At 37.8% G+C, this 24487-nt stretch overlaps 1 protein-coding gene and 1 long non-coding RNA gene across 2 annotated transcripts in view; both read right to left on the reverse strand.

Moving 5' to 3' along the window:
• The window catches only part of PLXDC2 (plexin domain containing 2), a 416197-nt gene that overhangs the window by 36427 nt on the left and 355283 nt on the right, over window positions 1-24487 (reverse strand). The window contains exon 13 of the mRNA XM_021064961.2: window positions 1752-1912. Within this exon, the coding sequence (XP_020920620.2) occupies window positions 1752-1912 (161 nt within the window). The remainder of the gene's footprint in view (window positions 1-1751; window positions 1913-24487) is intronic.
• LOC146399555 (uncharacterized) lies at window positions 14888-22986 on the reverse strand. The gene is made up of 2 exons (XR_014818065.1): window positions 18338-22986; window positions 14888-18052 (listed from the first exon to the last, which is right to left on the reverse strand). It is a non-coding gene; the product is annotated as an uncharacterized LOC146399555 (long non-coding RNA).

Below are 24487 nucleotides of genomic sequence, written 5' to 3' on the forward strand. Positions count from 1 at the left end.
TACTGTGGACAGAATTTCTTTTTTCTTTCTTTCTTTTTTTTTTTTTTTTTTGTGCTTTTTAGGGCCACGTCTGTGTCATATGGAAGTTCCCAGGGTGGGGGTCGAATCAGAGTAACAGCCACTGGCCTATGCTACAGCCACAGCAATTCGGGACCCAAGCAGCGTCTGTGACCTACACCACAGCTCACAGCAATGCTGGATCCTTAATCCACTGAGTGAGGCCAGGGACTGAACCCGCATCCTCATGGCTCCTAGTCGGGTTCAATAACCACTGAGCCATAGAGGGAACTCCCTGAATAGGATTTCAGAGAAAAGAGAGATTATGTCCAGTTGTCTAGGCAGAGAGATGGTTCTGGGAAGCTTATGGGGTACCAGGTATTGAAGGCTATTTGGACCCTGAATTCAAGAATTGAGGTGGAAGGAAAGGACTTTCTTGGTGGAAGGAATAGAATGACCAATGTCTTGGTGGCATGGAGAATTTAGGGTGCATATTGAGAAGAGCAAGGAGTGAATTTCATGGGATGGGGGAACTATGGGATAAAAATGGAAATGATAAAAGAAAGAGATAGCCATGACCTTGAAGGAAACATGAGGAGACTGCCACTATTTACTCCACTGATAGTTTAGAATCGTACAGAAATTCTGACCAATTATTTAACTGATTTGCATTCACTGCCTCTATAATAGAGGTCAGAGGTAATTTTGTAGTTTAAGGGTCTTTAGAACAAAATTCTAAGCAACTTTCTGTACAGTACTCAATGAACTGGAAAAGATCTAAACTTGACAAATTTGAAGCTCTGAGGGAGATTTCCTTTGCTGCTCTGGTATTTACACTGTATTGAAAGAGCAATGGCTCTATTAAGACATTGGAATGAAAAGCTATGAATACAGGGGGTTCAGGAAGCCCAGTTGTTGCGGGGAAAGAAGGTGACTTGGTCACAACTTTTCCCATGGCTCCCAGGCTTCTCAGTCTCAGCCCTTCTGGACATCGGGTCTCGGCTCTGGCCCTTCGTGTACAGCCCCTGGTCTTCCCACCTGACTGCCCTTGGGCACTGGTACTCACTCTGCACTATGCACGTGAAAACACAACAATGATTCGGCACGGGGCTCTCCTTGTGTTTGAATGAGTGTGTGTGTGTGTGTGTGTGCACGTGCATGCGCACGCATGAGTGTGTGCATTTATATGTAGGTATACACACATCACATAAAATGGTGATGGCACATACCATCCTTATGGCTGCAATGTTGTAGTGAAATCTGTATTTTTTCCTAAATAGTTTGTAGTTTAAGAGCAGGCCCGGCCCACCATATTGTATTATAAATCCAGCCGATACTCAATTAGTATCTATTCATTAGCTGATTTAAGCGAAGTCCCTCAGTCTCCAGCATAGGGTGCATTTCCTTTCAGGATCAGAACAACAGCTGGTTAACACACTTGGTATAGTAAGACAAAAAATATGGTTTCTATTTCCTTTTAGATCCGTAAAAGGCCAGATGGCTTATTCCTTTAAAAGCTCCTGAGATAAGGCAATGGAACTCATCACATGAAAGTAATCGATCAATGTGTGTGCGTGTGTGCGTGTGTGTGCGCGCGTGCGCGCACGCGCGCATGCGCATGCATGTGTGAGATCAGCCAGCTCTCAACTGCAAAATGAAGGAGGCATGTGCTGAATATTACATGCAGGTGGTGTCAGCAAACGGGACGAGTTCCTCAGCTATCACGGTCTTCATGTGCTGTACCGGGCACTCACCTCAATAAAGAAGATGCTCGCCGCTGACGTTGGATGGTGATACATATAGACCGTCACGAGAATGGCTGCAGCTATAATGAGGACCAGGATGAGAATTCCAACGATGAGGCCAGCGTGAAGGGACCCCCCTTTCTTCTCGGCGGCACTGTCATCTGTAGAGGCTGGAAGAACAGCATAGCTGTCAGGACGTTGGTGTGTGTGCCCATAGGTCTGTCTTTTCATTGGCAGGGATATTTCTATTCTTAATAAAGTACCACTGAATTTTTTTCTTTTACTTTCTGTACAACTTTTCTTTCTTATAACACCAATTTTATTTTTTAAAGATTTTTATTTTTTCCAGTACAGTTGATTTACCGTGTTCTGTCAATTTCCACTGCAAAGTGGCCCAGTCTCACACACACACACACACATATATATTCTTTTTCTCACATTATCCTCCATCATGTTCCATCACAAGTGACTAGATAGAGTTCCCTGGGCTATGCAGCAGGATCTCATTGCTTATCCACTCCAAATGCAATAGTTTGCATCTATTATAACACCAATTTTTGAAGCTAGATGCTCTTTATTAGGGCAGATGAGAAATCCATACTATTAATGATTAAAAACACATTTATAATTACATTTTAATTTATAGTTCAATAGTCTCTAGTCTATTAAAGAAAGCAAAATGAATAGCTTTTATTCTAAAAGGACTGTGTAAAACCTAAAACTTGAATTAATTATATGATAAATTTAACTTTGACTTTTCTCATTAAACCACTGGCACTGCTACCTATGGAAAAATTGATTGCTTTTTGAACTCTCCTTCACTGTCTTTTGGAAATTTTAAATTGAAGGGTGTTAGACATCTTTTGGGGGGCTACACTGGTATTTTCAGAAAGTCTGTGCATGAGTTCAAAGGATAATTTTCAAAATCTGTTTGAAACTGAAATGCTCTCTAAAAATGTAGCAGATGGATGCTAAATGACCCTCAAATAGTTTTATCACTATCTAAAGGGAATGCATGGGATATGAAAATACTCCACTATGCCACAGACCGGTACCATTTCCTCTAACTTTCAATGAGATGCTCTCCACTGGAATATCCATTTCCAGAGAGTTAGGAAAAAGGAGAAATTAAATTTCTTAAGTAATAATTATCCAACCCCAAGTCCATCAACCAAATAAAACTAATCTCTAAAGTCTTCTCTTGTTCTAAAACTCTGTAATTTTTGATGGCTACACAGGCATATAGAGGAGATCTTAAATTATGTGCAGCAGGTAACTGTATCTTAGTACATAAAACGACTGGTATTGTCGAATCATTAGAAAATCTTTCAGACTCACAGAAATTCTAGCGCAGTGATTCCTAATCCACTCATCATCAGTTTACATCTTTGTTATTTTTAACCTTTGTTTCTACATTTTAAATATTGCTTTGGTCTTTTATTATAATTTTGGTCTTTTATTATAATTTTTATTATATTATAATTTTGGTCTTTTATTATAATTTTTGTTAATGAAGAAAACAGACATGACTGCCTATCAGAATGTGTGGTAAATACAAAATAACAGAATCACAAATAAAGCAAAGAAACGTGCTAAAGTAACTTCCAAGTCATTTAAACAGCCAGTATCCTTCTTAACCTACCTCCCTTTATTTTTCTCTTTTTCCACTTTTGGCAGCCAGACATTAAAGACTAGGACATTCAAAATCTAATGCACATATGGGGAAGTGTAGCAAGAGGCTATGTCTGGAAAAGCTCAGAAGAGACTTAAAAAGACCCCGTGATTACTCCTCATTACAGAGAGAGCCTACAATAACTAAGAAAAGCAAAAACAATAAACAAAAATGGTAACAAAAGGCAGCAAACCTGGGGGAGGGGGAGAATCTGATTTCCAGAGTTACCACTTTTATGAAATTCAAATGTCCAGTTTTGAAGAAAAATTCACAAAGCACATTATGAAACAGGAAAGTAAGGCTCATTCAAAAGGAAAAAAATCAACAGAAACTGCCTCTGTAAAAGACTTGGTTGATCTATTAGACAAACATTTTAAAGCAACTGTCTTAAAGATGCTCAAAGAACTAAAAGATTAGAAAAAGTCAAGAAGACAAGGTATGAACAAAATGAAAATATCAATAAGGAAACAGAAAATCTAGAAAGAAACCAAAAAGAAATTCTGAAGTTTTAAAAGTAAAAAGACTGAAATGAAAATGTCACTGGAGGGATCCAAAGGCAGATTTGAGTAGGCAGAAAAAAGAGAACAAATGAACTTAAACACAGGACAATGGGAATGATCAAGTCTGAAGAACAGAAACAGGAGGAATTGAAGAAAAGTGAACAGAGCCTAAAAGGCCCATGAGACACCTTTAAGGGGACCAGCATATGCATCATGGAATTCTCAGAAGAAGAGGGATAAAGGGACAGAGGATATTTAAAGAAATAATGGCTGAAAACTTCGCAGCTTGAAGGGACATAAACTTCCCAAATTGGATAAACACCCAAGAAGCTCAAGGAACTTCGAGTAAGATGAAATGAAGGAGATAGATATGGAGACAAATTATAATCCAACTTTCAAAAGACAAAGACAAAGAGAGAATCTTGAGAGCAGCAGGAATGAAGCAATTCATCACATACATGGGTCCTTGATAAAAACATGAGAAGACTGCGCAACGGAAACTTTGGAAAACAGGAAGCAGTGGGCTGAAACATTCTATTAGGCCAGCATCACCATATTCTAAAGACAGACAAAGACACTACAAGAAAAGAAAATTATGGACCAACATTCATTACGAACATTGATTTCAAAAATCCTCAATAAAATACTAGCAAACTGAAATAAGCAGCCTATTAAAAACATTTTGGGGAAAAAAAAAGTATTATGTAACATGACCAAGTGGGATTTATTTCTGGAATGTAAGGATGTTATACAATCCATAAACCATATTAACAGAAAGATGCAGAAAAACGTGATCATCTCAATTGATACAGAAAAATAATTCAACAAGATTCAATACACTTTCACCTAGGAAAAGAAGACTACCTTAACAAGTTAAAGATCATATATGAAAAACTTACAGATATCATATTTGTGGAAGCTAAAAGATTTTCTTCTAAAATCAGGAATAAGACAAGGATGCCCATTGTTGCTACTTCTATTCAACATAGTATCAGCAATTCTAGCCAAAGCAGTTAGGCTCACACACACACACACACACACACACACACACACACAAAGTAAAAAGCATCCAAATTAGAAAAGAAGAAGTAAATTTATCTCTGTTTGCAGATGATATGATATATATAGATATGGATATATATTTATATATCTATATATATGTAAAAAACCCCCAAATATTCTCAAGAAAAACTGTTGGAGCCGTTAAATGAATTCATCGATACTTCAGCAAGGTACAAAGTCATCACACAAAAATCAGTTGCATTTCTATATTTTAACACTGAACAATCTAAAAAGGAAATTATAGAAACAACTCCATTTACAATAGCATCAAAAGAATAAAACAGGAATTAACCAAGGAGGTGAAAGATTTGTTCATAAAACAATGCTGAAAGAAATGAGGAGTTCCCATCATGGCACAGCAGAAACGAATCCGACTGGGAACCATAAGGTTGCGGGTTCCATCCCTGGCCTTGATCAGTGGGTTGGGGATCTGGCGTTGCCATGAGCTATGATGTAGGTCACAGACGTGGCTCAGATCTGGTGTTGCTGTGGCTCTGGTGTAGGCCGGCAGCTACAGCTCTGATTAGACCCCTAGCCTGGGAACTTCCATATGTTGCAGGTGCAGCCCTAAAAAGCAAAAAACAAACAAACAAAAAAAATGAAAGAAGACATAAATAAATGAAAATATATAGTTTAAGATGGCAATACTAACCCAAAGCTATCAAGAGATTCAATATGAAAATTCCAATAATGTTTTTTGCATAAAAAGAAACCCTCATCTCAAGATTCATATGGAATCTCAAGTGACTGGAATAGCCAAGACAATTTTGAAAGAGAAGAACAAAGCTGAAGAACTCACATTTCCTAGATAGGAAAGGGAAGGAAAAGTCACCTGTGAGTTAGCCTTGGGCTGTCACTTCCCAAGTAGGTCAGAGACCCAGACCCTGTTGAGGAGACATCAGGCAGGAGGCAGCCCTTCTCAGGAAGGAAGAAGTGAGCCAGCAACATGTTTCATTGACTAAGTGTTCTTGTCAGTACACTATCTTTGACTTGCAGACACATTGCCCATCTTTAGAAGAAAATAATTATAGCTGGATTTATACCTTGAAATCTTACTCGCTCCTTTTGTTTAGGCATTTTACTTCCACAAGCACTGCCTATTTATATGTCTAATAATGGTTACTGATAATATCTCCCTTCACGTATTCCCCTTTGCAGTGCTAGTGAGGATGTTAAGATGACATTTCACATCGAACAAAATCTGTACAGAATCTAGCTTGTTACTAGCCAAGAAGCATTTTATAACATTTTTGGATAATGGCAATTATAATAAAATAAACACTCTTCATGGATTTTCAAAATATTACTAGCCGGTAGGCAAAATAAATATTTAGGAACCTACAAATGTGCATATGACATTATGATGTGTCATAACTGGAGGAAAGTATTTAAAGAGAAATGTAGCAAATTCAACTCCAAAATATTGCAGGGGTATCCTGGTGTCTCAAGCCAGAGCTCTTTCTAAATGCTTCAGAATAATCATCTAATGCATGTGGCAAAAGTGCACACATATTTCTGGAGAATATATTCTTCTGTTCCATTATTTAATCAAGTTTTTCTGCATCTCTGTTCTAGCTGCTTTCTCTATTAACAGATATTATGATGACACATTAGGGGCTGTTGAATCTGAAGGTGAACTCATCACCCCATGGATGTGCTTTGATTTTAAATTCTTTCACTATTTGGTTTCTGGTTTAATATCACTACTCAATTGAGTGGTATAAGGTTTGCATGCATACTTATGGGGACCTCCAAACAGGATGCAGAGAGAACCCTCTGTGTTAAAAATGACGAGCACCTCAAAAGCAAATTTGAAATTTAAAATGTTTACGCAAGTGCTAATAATTTCCATAATTGAAATTTTGTGCATTCACCTGAAGGGAAGACTGCTCAAATAAATTGATTTCATTGCTTCAAAAAAGACAATAAACAAAGATATCAACTTTGGCAATACTCATGCCTGGGGCTTGGCTGATCATTCTTAGAAACGGGCTGATAGAAGAAGGTCAAAAAAGACTTTTAACATGTTACAGATACAAACTTCTGAAGCTTATCAGAGTCTATAGGAGTTGGGGGAATATTCAAAAGGGTCAAGAGGAATCTATCTGAAAACCAAACTCTTATTTTATCCTTAGAAATATCTTATGCCCTTTCATTTATGTTCAAAAGTGAACAAAAGCCTAACAACTAGCCTTCTCTCTCACACACAGTGTCACGTAGATGACAATTCAAATCTTTCTCTTTTTCCCCTTTGTATTGTGTATTCAAATAAGATGAATTCACAATAAAGGACAATAAGACACCATCAGATGGAGCCTCAAAGCCAAAAAGGAAGTATATACACATATTTGAAAAGCCTACCAAATCAAGGCCTTTTTTCTACTCTGTTGAAGACATTTGAAAACATAAATGAAGCACAGGAAATCAATAGTATCAAAGATAATACACTCTCATCTGATCCACTGAGTGACCTAGGAGTTCCTCTGAGTTCCTAGCTTTTCAGGACTTTATAAAATGCAGATCAATATTTAGACACAGAGAGGACTGTGAGAATTGTCATATCTGTCAAAGCATTTTGCTATTATTGGATAAGTTTTAGCTACCATGATAGCAAAGAAAACAGATTTTTAAAAGGTATTAAGCACACATTGAAGCTACTTCAGACCTCATGTAAATGTGTTTAATTTTCTGCACTCCGAGAAAAGTTTATGACTTATTGATAGGAGGTAAGAGGAAAGAAAGAAGAAAGTCGAAGAAAGAACATAGGAAGAAAGAAGGAAAATTTTTGACATTTTGATTCTTCAAAATGTAGCATTTAATTTTAAACCACTGCATCTCCTTGCTCTATGACTTACTTTTTTTTTTTCTTCAGTATTTCACACACGTAGCATTGATATTCTGTACTTAGAAGTAGAATTCTTTAATAAGTTAGAGCTTTTAATACATTGCCAAAATGATCTGGACCCACTTTTAAATCTTGCCAATAATTAAAGTCCAGCAGTAAAGTAAAACTAAAATAAAAATACTCCCTGTCTGAAATTTTATTCACTCTGAAGTGTAAGTTCTAAAACTAACTCTTCTCTTGGCTTTACAAAGAAACATTAAGCTCATAAATCCCACAATGTATTAATGTCTTTTGAGGGACTCAGAGGCTTTGGTCAACGTCTTGCACAAATTTGTTCAAAATTCATAAATCTTGTATAGATGATGCCAAGTGTTCTTTGTTTTAACTCTTCAGAATGAAGTTACCCTATGAAATGTTTAAAATGTTCGTATTCTACTTTTGGATTGAAGACAAACAACTTTCCCTATGGAATATTATCAAACCCATTTTTGAGCTAAAGAACGTAAGAGAAGAAAATCGAGTACAGATAAAAAAGTTTAACTACATTTTCTTTCCTTTGGAAGTCTCCTTTGCAACTGATCTCGTTATGTAGCTCATGTATTTTTCCTCATAGCTCTTTTAACTTTCTACAGCCGCGATCATGACATTGACCTCATTCAGAGTTTCTCTTGGAGTTTTATAGATTTTATTTTTCGCAATTCTCTTGGTTCTTTTTCATTTTCCTAATCTTGGTGTCCCGTTGTGGATGCAATCTGCCCACTGATTCAGGTATTAGGGTTCCTCGAGACTATTAGACACGCTATACCTAATCCGTAATATGTATCACTGTGACAACACATTCATAGTTCACATTATGACGTCTCCATAGGAGGGATTGGGATAAGTACTGTGAAAAGATATTAAAATGGGTGCACAAAACACAGCTAAGTGCATTATGTGTGGTGAGAACGAGCTCTGGCAGGGCAGCCGGGCCAGCTTTTCTGCAAGCCTGTGCTACTACAGGGCAGCTGTGACATTTCATTCAGAGAAACATATAAAACATTCTGGCTTAAAGGGCTTAGGGTATGACAATCCCTCTTTAACATTAATCCATTCCATTTTATCTTAGAAAAAATAAAGCTAAATCAAATTTCCATGAAATCATATTAAAAGAAATGCTTGATTCCATCAAAATGAGGGATTTTGGGTAGCTGTCACCACCCAGCCGGCTTCTAGCCTCATTATGTGATTGGTGCTTTTGTGCATGTGTATGTGTGAGCATCTAAAATAGGGGATTTGCAGTATTTATAGCTACTGTAACACTAAAAAAGAAACCCTTGGAATAATCCATTATAGTTTTTTCATTTCTTATTTGCATTGCTACTTTTTGTAATCATCTATCTATGCCTCTAATATTTTTAGCAATCAAGATCTCCGTAAGAGCTAATTTTTGAAGTTTCCCTAGCATCAACCTTTTATACCAAGTTGTTTGTTTTTTCATTTAAAAATATATTTTTAAATTATTTTTTAAAAAATAAAATGACAACTTCTAAAAATCATGCACAGAAATCTTAGTACTTAAATTACCTATCAAAAGAGTAAATATTTATTAAATATATATACAAAAACATATTCACAGTGACTATGGAATACCAAAAATAAGGTTGACAAGGTGCTTCCAAGATCTAGGGGTACAGAACAGAGTGATTCTTCATGCCATTTAACCCCGTCCACTCCAGAATGAAGCCACTTCTATTAAAACAGGCCACTTTCCTATCCCACTGGTACAGGCACAAGAAACAAAACCAAACCAAACCAGGCCACTTATACATAAACGTACGAATATCACAATGAATGTTTGCTTCCCTATTAAATCCATCACTTTTCTGAACACAGAGACAGAAACTTTTAACCCTGATTTCATCAGACGTGTGCCCAAACCTCTTAACGAATATGAGTCCTCACTATCTCCATTCCTTTTAATCATGGCTCTGCTACCAACATGAAGCCTTCTGGAAATTATTCATGGACATGGGAATCTATCCTCTCACTGAAGTTTAAGTGCCTGCTGGATGAAAGCAAGGATGCCTCAGTGAACAGTTTTTCCAGGGGAAAAGTCAAGATCGATCTCCATGCACCTGCACTGTATACCCATCCATAGAAAAAGAAGCCATCAAGGTCATTATGAGTTTAACTGTGTTCCCCTAGACCCCAGTGGGAGCTGGGGCATGGACATACTATATAGAACCTGCAGCCACTATCTCAAAAACGAAAGCCCAGCCCTTGTGGTTCAGTAGGCTAAGTAAAATCAACCTATCCATGATTATCTACAGGCAGCTTCTTTTGAAAACTGCTGAATAGTAAACCAATCTCAAGTTCTTTGGCACTTGAATGTATGCTTAAAATTAATGAGAACCTTTGTGCTTCCAAAGAAAGCATGGATTAATCTAGTTTCTGGAGACATCAGTTTGGCACTCGTGGGCACCTCAGGACTGAACCATAGCCCTCGATGTTCTTAACAACCATACAATCCTTTTGTTATCTGTTATGGTTTTGACATATGGACTCTCTCGGGAGGGTAAATGGGCAGGATTATATGTCTGTTCTATGTGTCTCAAAAGGACAGCATCAGAAAGTGGAAAAACCCTTGGGTAAAGCCTCAAATTTTATTTGAATTTGTGTTACCAGAACTCATAAAATGTGCACATACATCAAGGGTAGAAAGAAAAAATTCAAAACATCGAGGACCAGTTTTGTAAGGTATTTATGGGTCACTGCTTAGCATCAATAGTCAAAACATGGCTCAGATAATGTCACTAAGAAGGACAGAGTCAGCTAGCCTGACTCTAGCGAGCTTACAAAGAAGGATACCATAAAATCTTGTATCACAGCTGTCTGCCCCTTAGGGCCTGGAATATCTAGCTTCGTGGACTATAAAGTCCCACACACTGAATGTGGGGTAGAATATGGTTAGTCCAGAGGCGAGCACTGGTCTCCGCCTAACCTTGCCCATCCAATCAGTTTTGTAAAACAGCCCCACACTATGGGTACGCGGTCCTCCTATGAGTGTTACAGTTGCAAGGGCTCTGTCTCAGAGTCGTGGGGGATGGGATCAGATGGCCTGCCAAGCTCATTCTGACTACGAACTGGCAATCGGTGCTGCTTGTATTTGCTGAGGTCTTAGATGGCTTTAATAGAGGGAGAATGGCAGGCAAATGGCTACAAAGTCAGTGTCCTTGCTTTCATGCAACACGTACTTAAGCTTAAGTGAGAGAATGGATCCCATTTCCAAGAATATTTTCAAGAAGACTCACACTGATGTGCTAGTACAGCCGCGATTAAGAGGAACGCAGGTACCAAGGCTCCATCTTAGCTCAGTGGCTTGGACACACATTTGTCTTTCTACTCAGAAGGTACAGGATGAAGAGGCTTCTTCCTCCATGGTCACTGCAAGGTCTGGAGAGTCCCTCCCAGGCTACAGGGCAGGGCGGCAGTGGGAGTACAGCACACACACTGACAGCAGAGCACCTGGTGGTACAGCCCAGCCAGGTCCCTTACAAGCCGTGTCACCTTAAACAGATTACTTAAATACCTGTGCTTCTGACACTTCATGCATAAAATGAGACTGTAATAGTACTTTTTTCATAGCGTGGTAAGGATTCAATGAGACAAACATGCAAAGCCCTTAGAAGAGTGCCTGGTATATAGTAACAGCCGAGTAAGTTCTAGATGATTTTATCATTATTGGCAACTACATGGGAAGAGTCTAAAAATAACGTAAAGCAAAACATGAACCAAATAATCAGAAACATTAAATTTTATGTCTACTAATTAGAGAAGCTCATTTGCTAAGGATAAGCTTTTTTGCACTCTTTCGTTGAGAATTTTAAGAAGCTTGGAAGAACATTCTCATGAGAATTTTTTTAAAAAAAAACTAGTTTATGAGAAGCACATCAAAATTTCTTTTTTTTTTTTCACTAAGGTAAAACTTGCATCCTTGAAATGCACAGATCCAAAGTGTACAATTCAATACATTTTGATAATTTCATATACCAAAGTAATCCTCAGCCAAGTCGAGATACAGAATATTTCCATGCCCCAAGAAAAATTCCATTTTCCCCTTTCCAGTCAATCCTTACAGCCCCCACTCTGCCCTGCCCTGAGCAACCACTGTGCTAATTTCTCTTACTGTAGTTTCATCTACCTTGAATTTCAGACAAATCAAATAGTATTGCATGTTCTCTTTCATGCCTGGCTTCGTTTGCCTAAAACGATGCTTTAAAGTTGATTCTACATCATTGCATATGTCAGTAGTTTGTTCTTTTTTTCTGCTGAATAGTAGTCCATTGTATGAAGTAGTCAATTTATTTATTCTACTGCTGAATATCTGGGTTGTGTTTAGTTATTGGCAGTTAAGATTACAGCTGCTATGAATATTCTTGATGCGTTTTCTTCTTTTTAGGGCCACAACTGCCACACAGAAGTTCCCAGGCTAGAGGTCAAAACCAAATCCGAGCTACAGCTGGTGGCCTATGCCACAGTCACAGCAACACCAGATCCTTAACTCACTGTGTGAGGCGAGGGATCCAACCCGCAGCCTCATGGGTTCTAATTGGGTTCTTAACCCACTGAGTCTCAATGGGAACTCTGCTGTGAATATTCTTGTACAATACTTTTGCGGATATGTTTTCTCTTGGATAAATACATAAACATAGAATATCTGGCTCAAAGAAAGATCTATGTTTAACTTTATAAGAAACTGCCAGTTATCCAAAGTGGCTGTACTATATATACCAAACTCTGATCAGCAAGATAGGCAAGTTCCAAGGCACCATATCCTCATCAGTGTTGGTGTCAAAACATTATCATGGGTGTGAAATGGTATCACATTGAGGCTTTCTCTTTTTATTACTAATTTGCAGGAATTCTTGATACAAGCCCTTTGTAGCATATGCATATTATAAATATTTTCTCCTGTATGTGATCTGCCTTTTGATTTTCTTTCCTTTTTCTTTCTTTCTTTTTTTTTTTTTTTTTTTGTCTTTTGTCTTTTTAGGACCACACCCAAGGCATATGGAGGTTCCCAGGCTAGGGGTCGAATCAGAGGTGTGGCTGCTGGCCTATGCCACAGTCACAGCAACGCCAGATCCGAGGCACGTCTGCAACCTACACCACAGCCCAGGGCAACGCCTGATCCCTAACTCACTGAGTGAGGCCAGGGATCGAACCTGCGTCCTCATGGATGCTCTTCAGATTCGTTTCCACTGAGACATCATGAGAACTCCTGCTTTTTCATCTTCTTAACAGAGCCTTTGAAGATGAGCAAAATTTTTCAATTTTGATGAAGTCTAATTTATCAAATTTTTGATCAGTTTTCTTTAGGGGCTTTTAAATTTAACTTTTCAAAGAAACGACTTTTGATTTTATTTATATTCTTTATTGTTTGTCTATCTGCTATTTCATTTTTTTTTTCTGCCATTTCCTTCTTTCTACTTATTTTTGGCTTAATTTGCTCAAATTCTTAAATTGGAGGCTTAGATCATTAATTTTAAATGTTCTTTCTTTTTCATATAAGTATTTATAACTATACGTTTTCTTCTTAGAACCCTACAAATTTTGGTACGTTGTATCCTTTATCTTTCAATTGAAATACTTTCTAATTTTCCTTATGATTTCTTCTTTGAGCTCCACAGTATTTAGAAGTGGTTTTACTTTACACAAATTTGGGGATTTTTTTGGATACATATTGCTAGTGATCCTCATTTAATTCTTTTCTAGTCAGAGAACACAATCACTAAGACTTCAATCTTTTGAAGTTTAAGACATTGTTACGGTTCAATATATGGTCTATCTTCTTTACTGATTTATTTTTTTACGGACATGGCATGCAGCAGCCTGATGTGGGATCTCAGTTCCCAGACCAGGGAACATGAACCCAGGCCGCAGTGGTGAAAGTGCTAGACCACAGGGGAACTCCCTTGGTGACCACTTCTTCTATACGTGGAAACAAATCTACGTACTACAGTTGGAAACTGTGTTCTATAAATCAACCAGATCAAGATGGTTGATAGTGTATTTTTATTTCTTTATTTTTGCTTTTTTGGACTGCACCTGTGGCATATGGAAGTTCCCAGGCTAGGAGTCCAGTCGGAGCTGCAGCTGCCAGCCTACACCACAGCCACGGCAAAGAGGGATCTGAGCCGCAACTGCAACTACATCACACGACCATCACGGCCACCGAGGATCCGTAACCCGCTAATCAAGGCCAGGAATTTAACCCTAAGCCTCATGGATACTAGTCAGGTTTGTAAACCTGTGAGCCACAGCAGGAACTCCCAGATAGTGCAGTTTAAATCTATAAATCTCCCAAAAACTTTTCTATTTGTTTGCCTAATTTAAAAAAATTACAATGTCTTCCTGATGAAAAACACTTTCATCTTTTTTATACTTTCCTATTTACCTCTGTTGCTATTCCTTGTCTTTAAGTCTATTTAGTTTGATATTTAGTAGCCACTCCAGTTATATTATATATATAATATAGAACTAAAAAATATATATTTTTATGTTATTGAAGGATATATACTTTTTCTATTATTTTACCTTAAAATCATTGTATTATTTTACCTTAAATCGTTTTACATATTTTGCAAACAATATATAGTTGGATCTTTTTTTTTTTTTTTTGTCTTGTCTATTTAGGGCCGCACCCGTGGCATATGGAGGTCCCAGGCTAGGGGTCTAATTGGAGCTACAACTGCCAGCCTACACCACAGCCACAGCAATGCCAGATCCGGGCAGCATCTGTGACCTACACCACAGCTCATGGCAATGCTGGATCCTTAACCCACTGAGCACAGCCAGGGATTGAACCCGAAACCTCATGGTTACTGGTTGGGTTCGTTTCTGCTGCAGCACGACAGGAACACCAGGATCTTATTTTTAAAAAGTCAATCTGATTATCTATATTTTCAATTGGGATGTTTATTCTCTTTACATTTAATATAACTATTGGTAGGGTTGGATCTGGTCTGCCATTTTGCTATTTGTTTTCTTTGTGTCTATCCATTATGTGGTCCATTTTTCCCTCTTTCTTGCCTTCTTTAGGTTAAACAGATATTTCTTAGAATTCCATTTAAATTTAGCTCTACATTTAAAATTTTTTTCTTTAGTAGTTGCTGAGCATAATGTTGACACATGTTAAAATCACTATGGTTGAAATTTTATCCAATAAGTTGTTAATTTATTACTGTATCTGAAATAATAACATTTGGTCACAGTAGCCTACAGTACTGTTACGAATCAGTATTAAATCATTAACGCCTGTCCTTGCCACCCAAGATACATTTTAAATCTTGCATGGTATTATTTGAGCACTACAGAATAAAAACTAAGGCAAAAATTAGTCCTAACGGAACAGCAAGCCATTGAAAAACTAGCTGCAGAAAAATATTAAACTAAATGTACCGTCTAATGCATTTTAAAAAACTGTCTTTAAAGCTTAATGCCTTTTAAAAAGTAGCACATCTTATCTCTCCAACAAATTTTCCGTTTTTTGTTGCTATCGCTTGCTTACACTAGATCAGCATGTTATATGAGCAATAAGCCATGATTTAGGACACAGGAAAACATTTAGTGATGTCATAAAACTTCAAGGATTGTCATTAAGATCAGCAGGCTCCAGATACACTTCGGCATGCCCTTACTCATTAGCAGTGGGCTCCTTTTTCTGTTCCCTTTGGCAATGTTTGTCTTTTAACCCCTAGACATTCTTCTCTGACCTCTCCTACTCAGTCTCGCCATGTTACTTTGTTTCCCACTTTAGTGAGAAGACAGCAAGCTCAGATGAACCTGCTCAACTTCTCCCTCTCACTCAGCTCCTCACCTCCCTGTGGACCGACCCACCCAAGCTTGCAGACCTATCACTTCATTCTCAGTCATCTCAACTCCTTTTCTCCATGTCTTCTTTCTCTGCAAAACCTCTACCAAGTAAATGTGCTCCTAAAAGAAAACAACACTGTCAACAGCAGAAATCTATGCTTACTTTCTCATCAAGATTCTTGAAATAATAGCATGTCCTGTTTGACTTCAATTTCCTTAATGCCTGTGGACTTCTCAGATTCTATGTGGGGACTGGCCAACTGTGGACTGTAGAACTGTCAGGTCAAGGTCAGCAAATGTCCACATGCTACCTAACCGAATGGGCATTTTTCTGTTATTTGTTTTAACTTGTCTGTGGCATTGACATTGGTCCCTACTTCCTCTGGGACTTTTCTTCTTCTACCTTTGTGTCTGTGATACCACATTCTTGTGATTTTCTTGCCTTTGACTCTGTTTTTAGTTTTCGTCACAAAATCTCAAACGCTGTGTTCCTTCATTAGTCCTCTGCTCGCTTTATTTTTACATTATTCTTTTGGAATCTCATTCACTCTGATAACTTCCACTATCATTTCGATTTCGAGGATGCCTAAATTTATATCATTTCTTGCATTTCTCAAGTGAATTTCAGATTTGCATAGAAAAATATCACATGGAGAGTTGGATGTCCCACAGACACCTCAAAGTCAGTATGCTCAAAGTAAATTCATTGCCTCCACCCAAAACCTGTTCCTCTCCCTATATCCCTTCTTTACAGCACCCTAGATCACTAAACCCACGCCCAGATCACTAAACCCTCGTCCTGGGAACCACCTTAATCAGCTTCCTATCACATAAATCACACATCCAACCAGATAGTCATTGTGTAGCTTCTACTCATCAAATACTTATCTCCTGTTCATTCTGTCTTCTTTATTCCTATGATCAACAACTACCTGAGTTTAGCCTCTCACTATTTTTTCTATGGATTACTAGTATAGTCTCCCAACTAGTTTTCCTGGCCTCAATCTCACTCCTTTCCCATCTGTTACTCAGAATCCTTCGAGAACAACCTACTAAACATAGAAAGCTTTTCAGGACACTCCCCTGCCTAAATGATGTCAACGGTCCCCAGGGTCTTCAGGATAGAGTTCAGACTCCCTTGTCTAACATCAAACGCCGTGAGCCCTAAAGCCCCTGCTTAACTTTCAACCTCATCCTCCTCCACTACCTGTGTGTATCTTTACCTAACCAAACGAACTGTGGCAACTCTTTCGAGTTAGCCAAACACATTTTGATGTTTCATGCTACTGACACCCTGTCTTTGCTAATCCCACCGCTGAAATGTCATCCTCCTGTCCCCTGTCTACGCAAAGCTTAACCACACTTCTAAACTTAGATCAAGCATCATCTTTTCTGGGAAGCTTTCCCATAAATCCAGTTTTATTTAGGTGCCTTTTCTCTGCCCTCATTGTTTTTTCCTGAATCTATCGTTGCACTTTTCACACTATACTAAATTATTGATTCCCTCCTCTATCTCATCCCACCGGTCTACCTGCTTCCTCGGAGTTAGCATAGACCTTGTTTATCTGCATATTCCCATTTCCTACCCATGGGCATGACAGAGAGTAGTTAGGAAATGTTTCTTGAATACATGAAATCAAACTAAATCATGATCAAAATTAATCTAATCTTCTGGTGACATACACTTTATTTCTGTAGCATGAGGCAATTAACCATGATCCCTAGACAGTTCATTTTTTAAGAAAACCATAATTGTAATTTTACACAGGTTTAGTACTCCACAAAGGGTTAAAATAAATACCGGGTCACACAAAAACCACTCCTAGGGCCCCTCATAAATCTCAGGTCCCAAAATCTAATGGTGTATGGAAATGTCTTTCTTCCAACATGAGGTTCCCAAGCCCAGGTTTTTGACAAGAGAGTTAATAGAGAATTATGTAAGAGATGAGCACAGAAAGAAAAGTAGCAATCAGTCAGTGAGAAGATATAGTGAGACGTTTTGCTGATGGCAAATGGAAAGTGTATTTAGAGCTACTTCTTGGAAGCCATGTGTGTTTCCAGAGAGGTTCTTCTATATCATTTGTTCTATGTTCTATCCGCAGTATAAACTCTACAAATCCTGTCTACAAATCAACATAAAGGAGAAAATGTATATTCCAATTGATTTTCCTTTTGCTTTCCTATGCTGGATAATAGGGTTTTTTTTGTTGTTGTTGTTTTTTGTTTTTTGTCTGTTTGTTTTAATCTTTTTAGGGCCACACCCATGACATATGGAGGTTTCCAGGCTAAGGTTTGAATTGGAGCTGTAGCGGCCAGCCTACACCACAGCCACAGCAACATAGGATCCGAGCTGTGTCTGCGACCTACACCACAGCTCACCGCAACGCTGGATCCTTAACCCACTGAGCGAGGCTAGGGATAGAACCTGTGTTCTCATGGATGCTGGTCAGATGCGTTTCTGCTGAGCCACGATGGAAACTCCATGGATAACAGTTTTTTAAACAATCGGGTGGAACAATGAAATTGCAATTTTTGGGCGTTCCTGTTGTGGCGAAGCGGAAGTGAATCCGACTAATAACCATGAGGTTGAGGGTTTAATTCCTGGCCTCGCTCAGTGGGTTAAGGATCCGGCGATGCTGTGAGCTGTGGTGTAGGTCACAGATATGTCCTGGATCCTGTGCTGGTGTGGTTGTGGTGTAGGCCAGGGTTACAACTCTGATTTGACCCCTAGACTGGGAACTTTCATATGCTGCAGGTCCAGCCCTAAAAAGCAAAAAAAAAAAAAAAAAAGCAAAAAAAAAGCAAAAAAGAAAAAAGAAAAAAAAAGGTAAAGAAATTGCAAATTTTTAGGTCAAAAATTGTAAAAAAGAAAAAAAATCAGCATTTCATGTGGTTCAACAAATACAGAAAGTGTAACTTTGACTAAAACAAATAAATTTGTAACAGCTAAAATGGACTCATTTTCACATATTACACGAAAAATGAGTTATAACAAATGCAATGCTTTTGGGTCTCTTGCCTGAGCTGAGCAAGACACATTCTCAACGTGTGTAGACAGGGTAATTTCTTGTTGCCACAATTAAAGGGTTGCGTTAGAAGAGTCAGGAGGCATCGGTGAGGAACAATGGGTGGATTCACTGATTTTCAATCAGAAATGCCATTCTTATTTTGGGGACTCTGGCAGAAAAAAAATCAAGAATTCACTCAGCTCTTGATACCAGTGTGGTCTGTGAGCTGGTGGTGTCTGGATTATCTGAGAGCTTGTGAGAAGTGCATTGCCGAGATCTGGGCTCCACCTTGGAACCGCTACAGCAGAAAGTGCATTTGAACGAGACTCTCTCTTCCCCCTAAGAGTCAGATGCTTCTGAATATTTATGAAGCATTGCCTCAGACCACCCGTTTTCAATTGAACTTTACATGAGAATCACCTGGGGGTTTAAAAAGTATTGACACCTGGGTCCCAGCTCTCTGGGTTCAGATTTAATTGTTATGGAGAACAGTCTCAGCACTAGGGTTTTATAAGCAAAAATAATAAACTTAGAGGAGAACAGCCAGTTGACTTCTGGGTACAGAAGTTGAAAACCACTGCTCTGGACAAAATTTTAGGAGAGAAATTCTAAATCCTAGGGAACATTCAAAATAATAACATTCAAAATAAAATTTTCACTGTTAAGGCACATACAGACTTGGATTAGAATTAGTGCTATCATGAAAAGGAGCCAAACAAAGCAAAAGATAAAGCCAAATGCCAAGACACCTTAACAGTTTTAGAAACAGAAAGTGATAGATATTCAATAGCCTGTCAAAAGGCAATAACAGTTTCCCTTTGCTTACAAGACTCTGATCTACCTGAAAGAAGTAGATGAAAAAAATAGCAAGGGAAAGTAGAGAAAAAAGTGAAGATATGCTACTTTGATGATTTATGTATTAAAGTCAAAAAATAATTTGATTGAATGATAAATGAAACACTAGACACTTGATCTGTCAATATAGACGAGGTAATAAAAATATAACTTTGGAAGGAGTCTAGTAAAAAAGTCAGAATAATGTTCTAACATTTTATCTTTGGATGAAAAGTCTTATATGTTGAGAAACAGGAAACGAAACTCAACAGAATCGGAATATATTTTTTATTTAAAAAAAATTTTTTGGCCACATCTGTGGCATGTGGAGGTTCCTGGCCTGGGGATGGAACCTGTGCCACAGCAGTAACAGTGCCAGATCCTTACTAACCCACAGAGCTACCAGCGAAGTCCCAGAATCAGAATTTAGACCAACTATTCCACAGTTCATCCAAAGTGTTTCTGTATTAGCTCTTTGAAATCAATCACTTTGCAGATTTGTACCCCAGAATTAACTTTATCATGCTCTGTAAACTGTTTAATGCAGCTATTTCAGCATCCTTTTGATGAAGACTCCACCTTTCAACTCAAGAATGCAGCCTCTCAGAATCCACATTTAGCATATTTCCCAGCAGTAAGAAGGAATGACACAGTACCACCTGCTTAACAGATCAATGCTGTCTGAAGTGCTCATACTTTAAATATCATTAGCAATTACAAACTTACATTCAAATATATATATATGTGAAAGAAACTTAACTATCAAAAGGAAGAACCTTTAGAGGAGCCAAGAGAGGATGCAGTTTGGGGTACTCTGATAAATCTCAGTCAACACCTTTTAAATAATAACATCAATCACAGGATTTTAGCGCTTGAAATAATTTCAACATCTGCAGTGCAGCAGAATGGCACAACTCAGTTTGCTAATTGAGCTGAATCTGGTTGAAGATTTCACTTCTCAATTACAAGACTTTGCCATTGATTTAACTGGCAAACCCTTTTCAGCCCTGGCTATAATTTTATCCAGTTTGGCATCTTGAAGACATTTATGTTTCTATTTAAGTGCTGGGTGTCATTTGGAAGCAGCCTCATTAAATGCCAAGGGAAACATTTAATGGTCGTACCTTTTAAAGTACATAGCTAGATAATTCCTTAAAAATGTTAACTCTCCTAATAAGCTTTTGCCAGAATTTGAAAACTCAAGGAAGGTGTGGTTTTAAATGCTTGTAATCAGAATCCACAGAAATACATATATTTAAAGAATACATTCTAGAAACCCCTTAATGGTGAATTAAACCTGAATTTTTAGAGAAACCAAGAAGAAAAAAGAACTTAGATTTTGAACATAAACACAGAGTAGCCCTAAAGTTTACAGAACTTATGCCAGTGCTTCCGACACGACTCCATTACACGGGAGAGTCCTTGCATTGTGATTTTCAAAGAAAGGATAAAATGGAGATGAATACATAATTACACAGGGAAAGGAAATTTCATTTCCAAATACTTATAAGTACAGTGGGTTGTTATAGAAAAGGAAGAAGAATGTATCAGATGTGAGTAAAGTGGCACCTCCCATGTGAAGTCTCTGAGAGGCCTGTCCTACACCAGGGAGCAGCTATACTGTGAGGCTGCCGAGACCCTGAATCTGCATCAACACAGCACAGAGTCACATCCCGGCTCTGCCACGTACTAGTCAGGTAACCTTACCTTTCTATACTTTCATTTCCTCGGCTATAAAATGGAAATAATGCTAGGACCAACTCACAGCTCACAGTTTATGTACATATATATTAAACACACTTTATACACAGACACACAGCAGTAAGAATGGTGCTTGGAACAGGAAACAGTAGGTGTTTTTTCCTTTCTTTTTTCTTTTCTCCTCCCCTTTGCCCTCCCCTTCGTCCTCCTACTCCTCTGCCTCTCCTGGCTTTCATATAAATAAAGAACAGATATGCTAATTATTAGACTTACGTATTGCTCGAAGCTTAATATTATAAACATGTGACTAGGGATAGTTCAGTTGGAGATAAAATGCTATCCTTATGTTGGTTCTTCTGAGATTCTGTATTCAGCCACAAAACAACTGAATCAAAGCAGTATCTTATGAAGGGCACCTGTGCTCATTAGGAATCATTCTTTATTTAGATTTTTTTTTTGAGCTGCTTTTCTCCAAATTATTTTGAGCTTAGAATTTCCACTCAACCCTGAAGACTACAAAAAGTCTCCAGTCTAACAACTAGCCTGAAACTTGCCAAGGCTCTACCTAGACCTCATTTAAATGGAGCAGGAAATGCAGTGCACAGCTGAAGATTTATGGAGAGTGACTTGGCAGACTGGAGCTCGGTTTGGTTCCTGTGAATGAGAAACCCTGTTGTGTGCCTTTGGTGTCCAGATGCTCAGAAGTATTTTATGTTTTCATATCAGGGATGAAGGAGAATCTCCTGGAAAGTGAATGTATAATCATGTCAGCTGTGGATTCCACGAAGAAAATCAACTACTTTAACCCATAGAAATGTCCCAGGAAGACTCAGAGATGAGGTAAATCCAGTATCTAAAGATGATGGAGGTAAAGTCAGAGTCACTGGTATCTAGATACGTACTGACTACTTTGAAAAATGGCACCTTTTTTTTTTTTTTTCTAGAGAAATACAGACCTCTAAATTAAAACGCTTTTAAGAATTAAAGCAAGAAAGAAAATGTGCTGAATTTCTCTGCAATAATACACAGCGAGTTATAAAAATGTATGCACTTGCATTTAAAAAAATTCTCAGTAAATGTGAGAAAACATTTAAATTAGTATCCTTTTTCATTGTTACCTCAACCTTGCAAAAATGTTAAGCTGGAGGGGGAGGGGGAGAGAGATTCAGAATCCTCTTTGCAACATGTTTAATTAACTCATGAAGTTGGATTGAAATTGGCCATCCTTCCTGCATCTCCATAGTCCATAAAATAAAAAGCCATGACAGCATGTGATCTTAATAAAGTTGCTGTAAAAAGTAATGTGTTCCTTCCTGAAGGAACATTTACCTTAATCCTGGTCAGGCTGGTCTGCTCTAACTGACTTTTAGGAAAAGTGCTTTGCAAACAAGCATAGCCATGAAAAGAGTTCCGGTGTATAGACATATTTCAGTCTCATTGTGATATTTTGGAATTCTGATGGATGCCTGCTGCATATCAATGATTTAAATATCTGAGAATCCAACAGTCAACTTTTCTAGTATGAAAAAAAGGAAAAAAAGTCCTCCATTTCAATCTTGGAATTTACTTAACGTGATTTCTGAGTGCCGTAAGATAGTTCTAATGCACTGCATTAAGTTGTTATGATTCCTTACTGCATTAAACAAAACTAAAGATTTTCCTTGGGATAACTGGTAATATTCTAGAAAACTATTTCCCAAAGGGTATTCCACAAAACATTAAGTCCATGAGATGCTATTTGTAAAAAAAAAAAAAAAAAAAAAAAGTTCTTATGACCAAATAGTGGAGAAATGCCAGACACTAAATCTTTATTCCCACCTTGAAGTTTCTTTAGAATAAATGTGCTCTGAAAGCCGGGAGTTTGTCTAAGCCTTGTTCACTGCCGTAGCCCCAAGCAGGTAACAATGCTTTTTAATTAGCGGGCACTTGGGAAGAGTAAATGAATGAATGAACAAAGGATCAGTAATAGCTCTAAATAGTTCTCCAGCAAAGAAGTTTATTTCAATTTCTTTTACCCAGAGCATCTCATACCATTAGATCACTGGAAACTTTTGCTTTTTCAGTTAACCCATAGAATATTTTTGTGACATTAAGGAAAAAAGAAAAGGCAGCACAGAGAATAATAAAACAAACACACATGTAAGCAGTACTCATGTTAAGAGTTAAATGTAATAAATACACAGAAGTCTCTGGGGACCCTTCCTCCATCTCATTCATCTCATGCTACACACCCTCCCTCAAAAGGAGGTACCCCAACATTAGGACTTATGTTCCCGTGAAACTTACTGACATCCTGCTCTGAGAAATTTCGAACTGGGGAGTTGCTAAGGTCCCTTCAAGCACTAAGATTTATTTAGCTTATATATTTGTGGCAAATGTCATCTGTGAAGCTACCCACTTACTGCATTAATACAATCATGAGTAAGAAATGAATGAAAGAGAGCACTGTGATACAGAAGCAAGACAGTGGACAACTGATGCAATAATGATACATATGCAGAGGCAAAGCAGCTTCTCTTTTCAATGAACTGATATGACTCTAAATCTAATCTCATCTAAGAAAGCATAGAGTACTTGTTAGTTGACCTAGACCGAGTAATTTAGGAACTATTCTCTACAATTATAGAGAAAAACATCCTTAATAATGTATATATTGGATTCTGCCTTACTCAGAATATCATCTGGAGTTGCAAGAGTAAAACTGGGTCTAGATCAACGTCGTGTACCCACATTGGCATAAAAGATGCTGCTGAGAAGAGGAAACCCCCTTCCTGAGCTGAATGGACACTTGCTAGTAACACATCTCTTTCATCAAGATCTAGCATCCTGCAATAGACCCGCATACATGCGCTAATATAATTTAATTGGAAAATAATTATTTTTAAATATTTAGTCAGTATCTTTCACAGCCTTGTTTCGGTAAAATCTTTTTTCCTCAAATTTTCAAGTCCCATCACAGATATGTAATTGTCTTAGAAAACTTTAAGTATGCTATTTAACTAAATTTTTTTTTGTATGTTTAATTTTTGTTCCTTGCTTTGCATAAAAAGGCCTAGTACAGTATATTTCCATATTGCTGTGTTGCTTAAGTTTATTTTTAAAGGATGTTAAATAGTCAATGTAGTGGAAAAAACTATTGAACCCAGTATTTATGCTGTGCAGTCACATATGCAACTAATAAACCAAGGACAAGAGCAACAAGGAATAGCAAGATATGTGGATAAGTTTTCACTTTATAATTGGTCATTGCCTATAGTTTTATAGGA

The sequence above is a fragment of the Sus scrofa genome, chromosome 10 (genome assembly GCF_054392235.1).
Source record: "Sus scrofa isolate SSC_HxYL_T2T_F1_AM1 chromosome 10, Sscrofa_HxYL_maternal_Yorkshire_Landrace_v2.0, whole genome shotgun sequence".
NCBI classification, from domain to species: Eukaryota; Metazoa; Chordata; class Mammalia; order Artiodactyla; family Suidae; genus Sus; species Sus scrofa.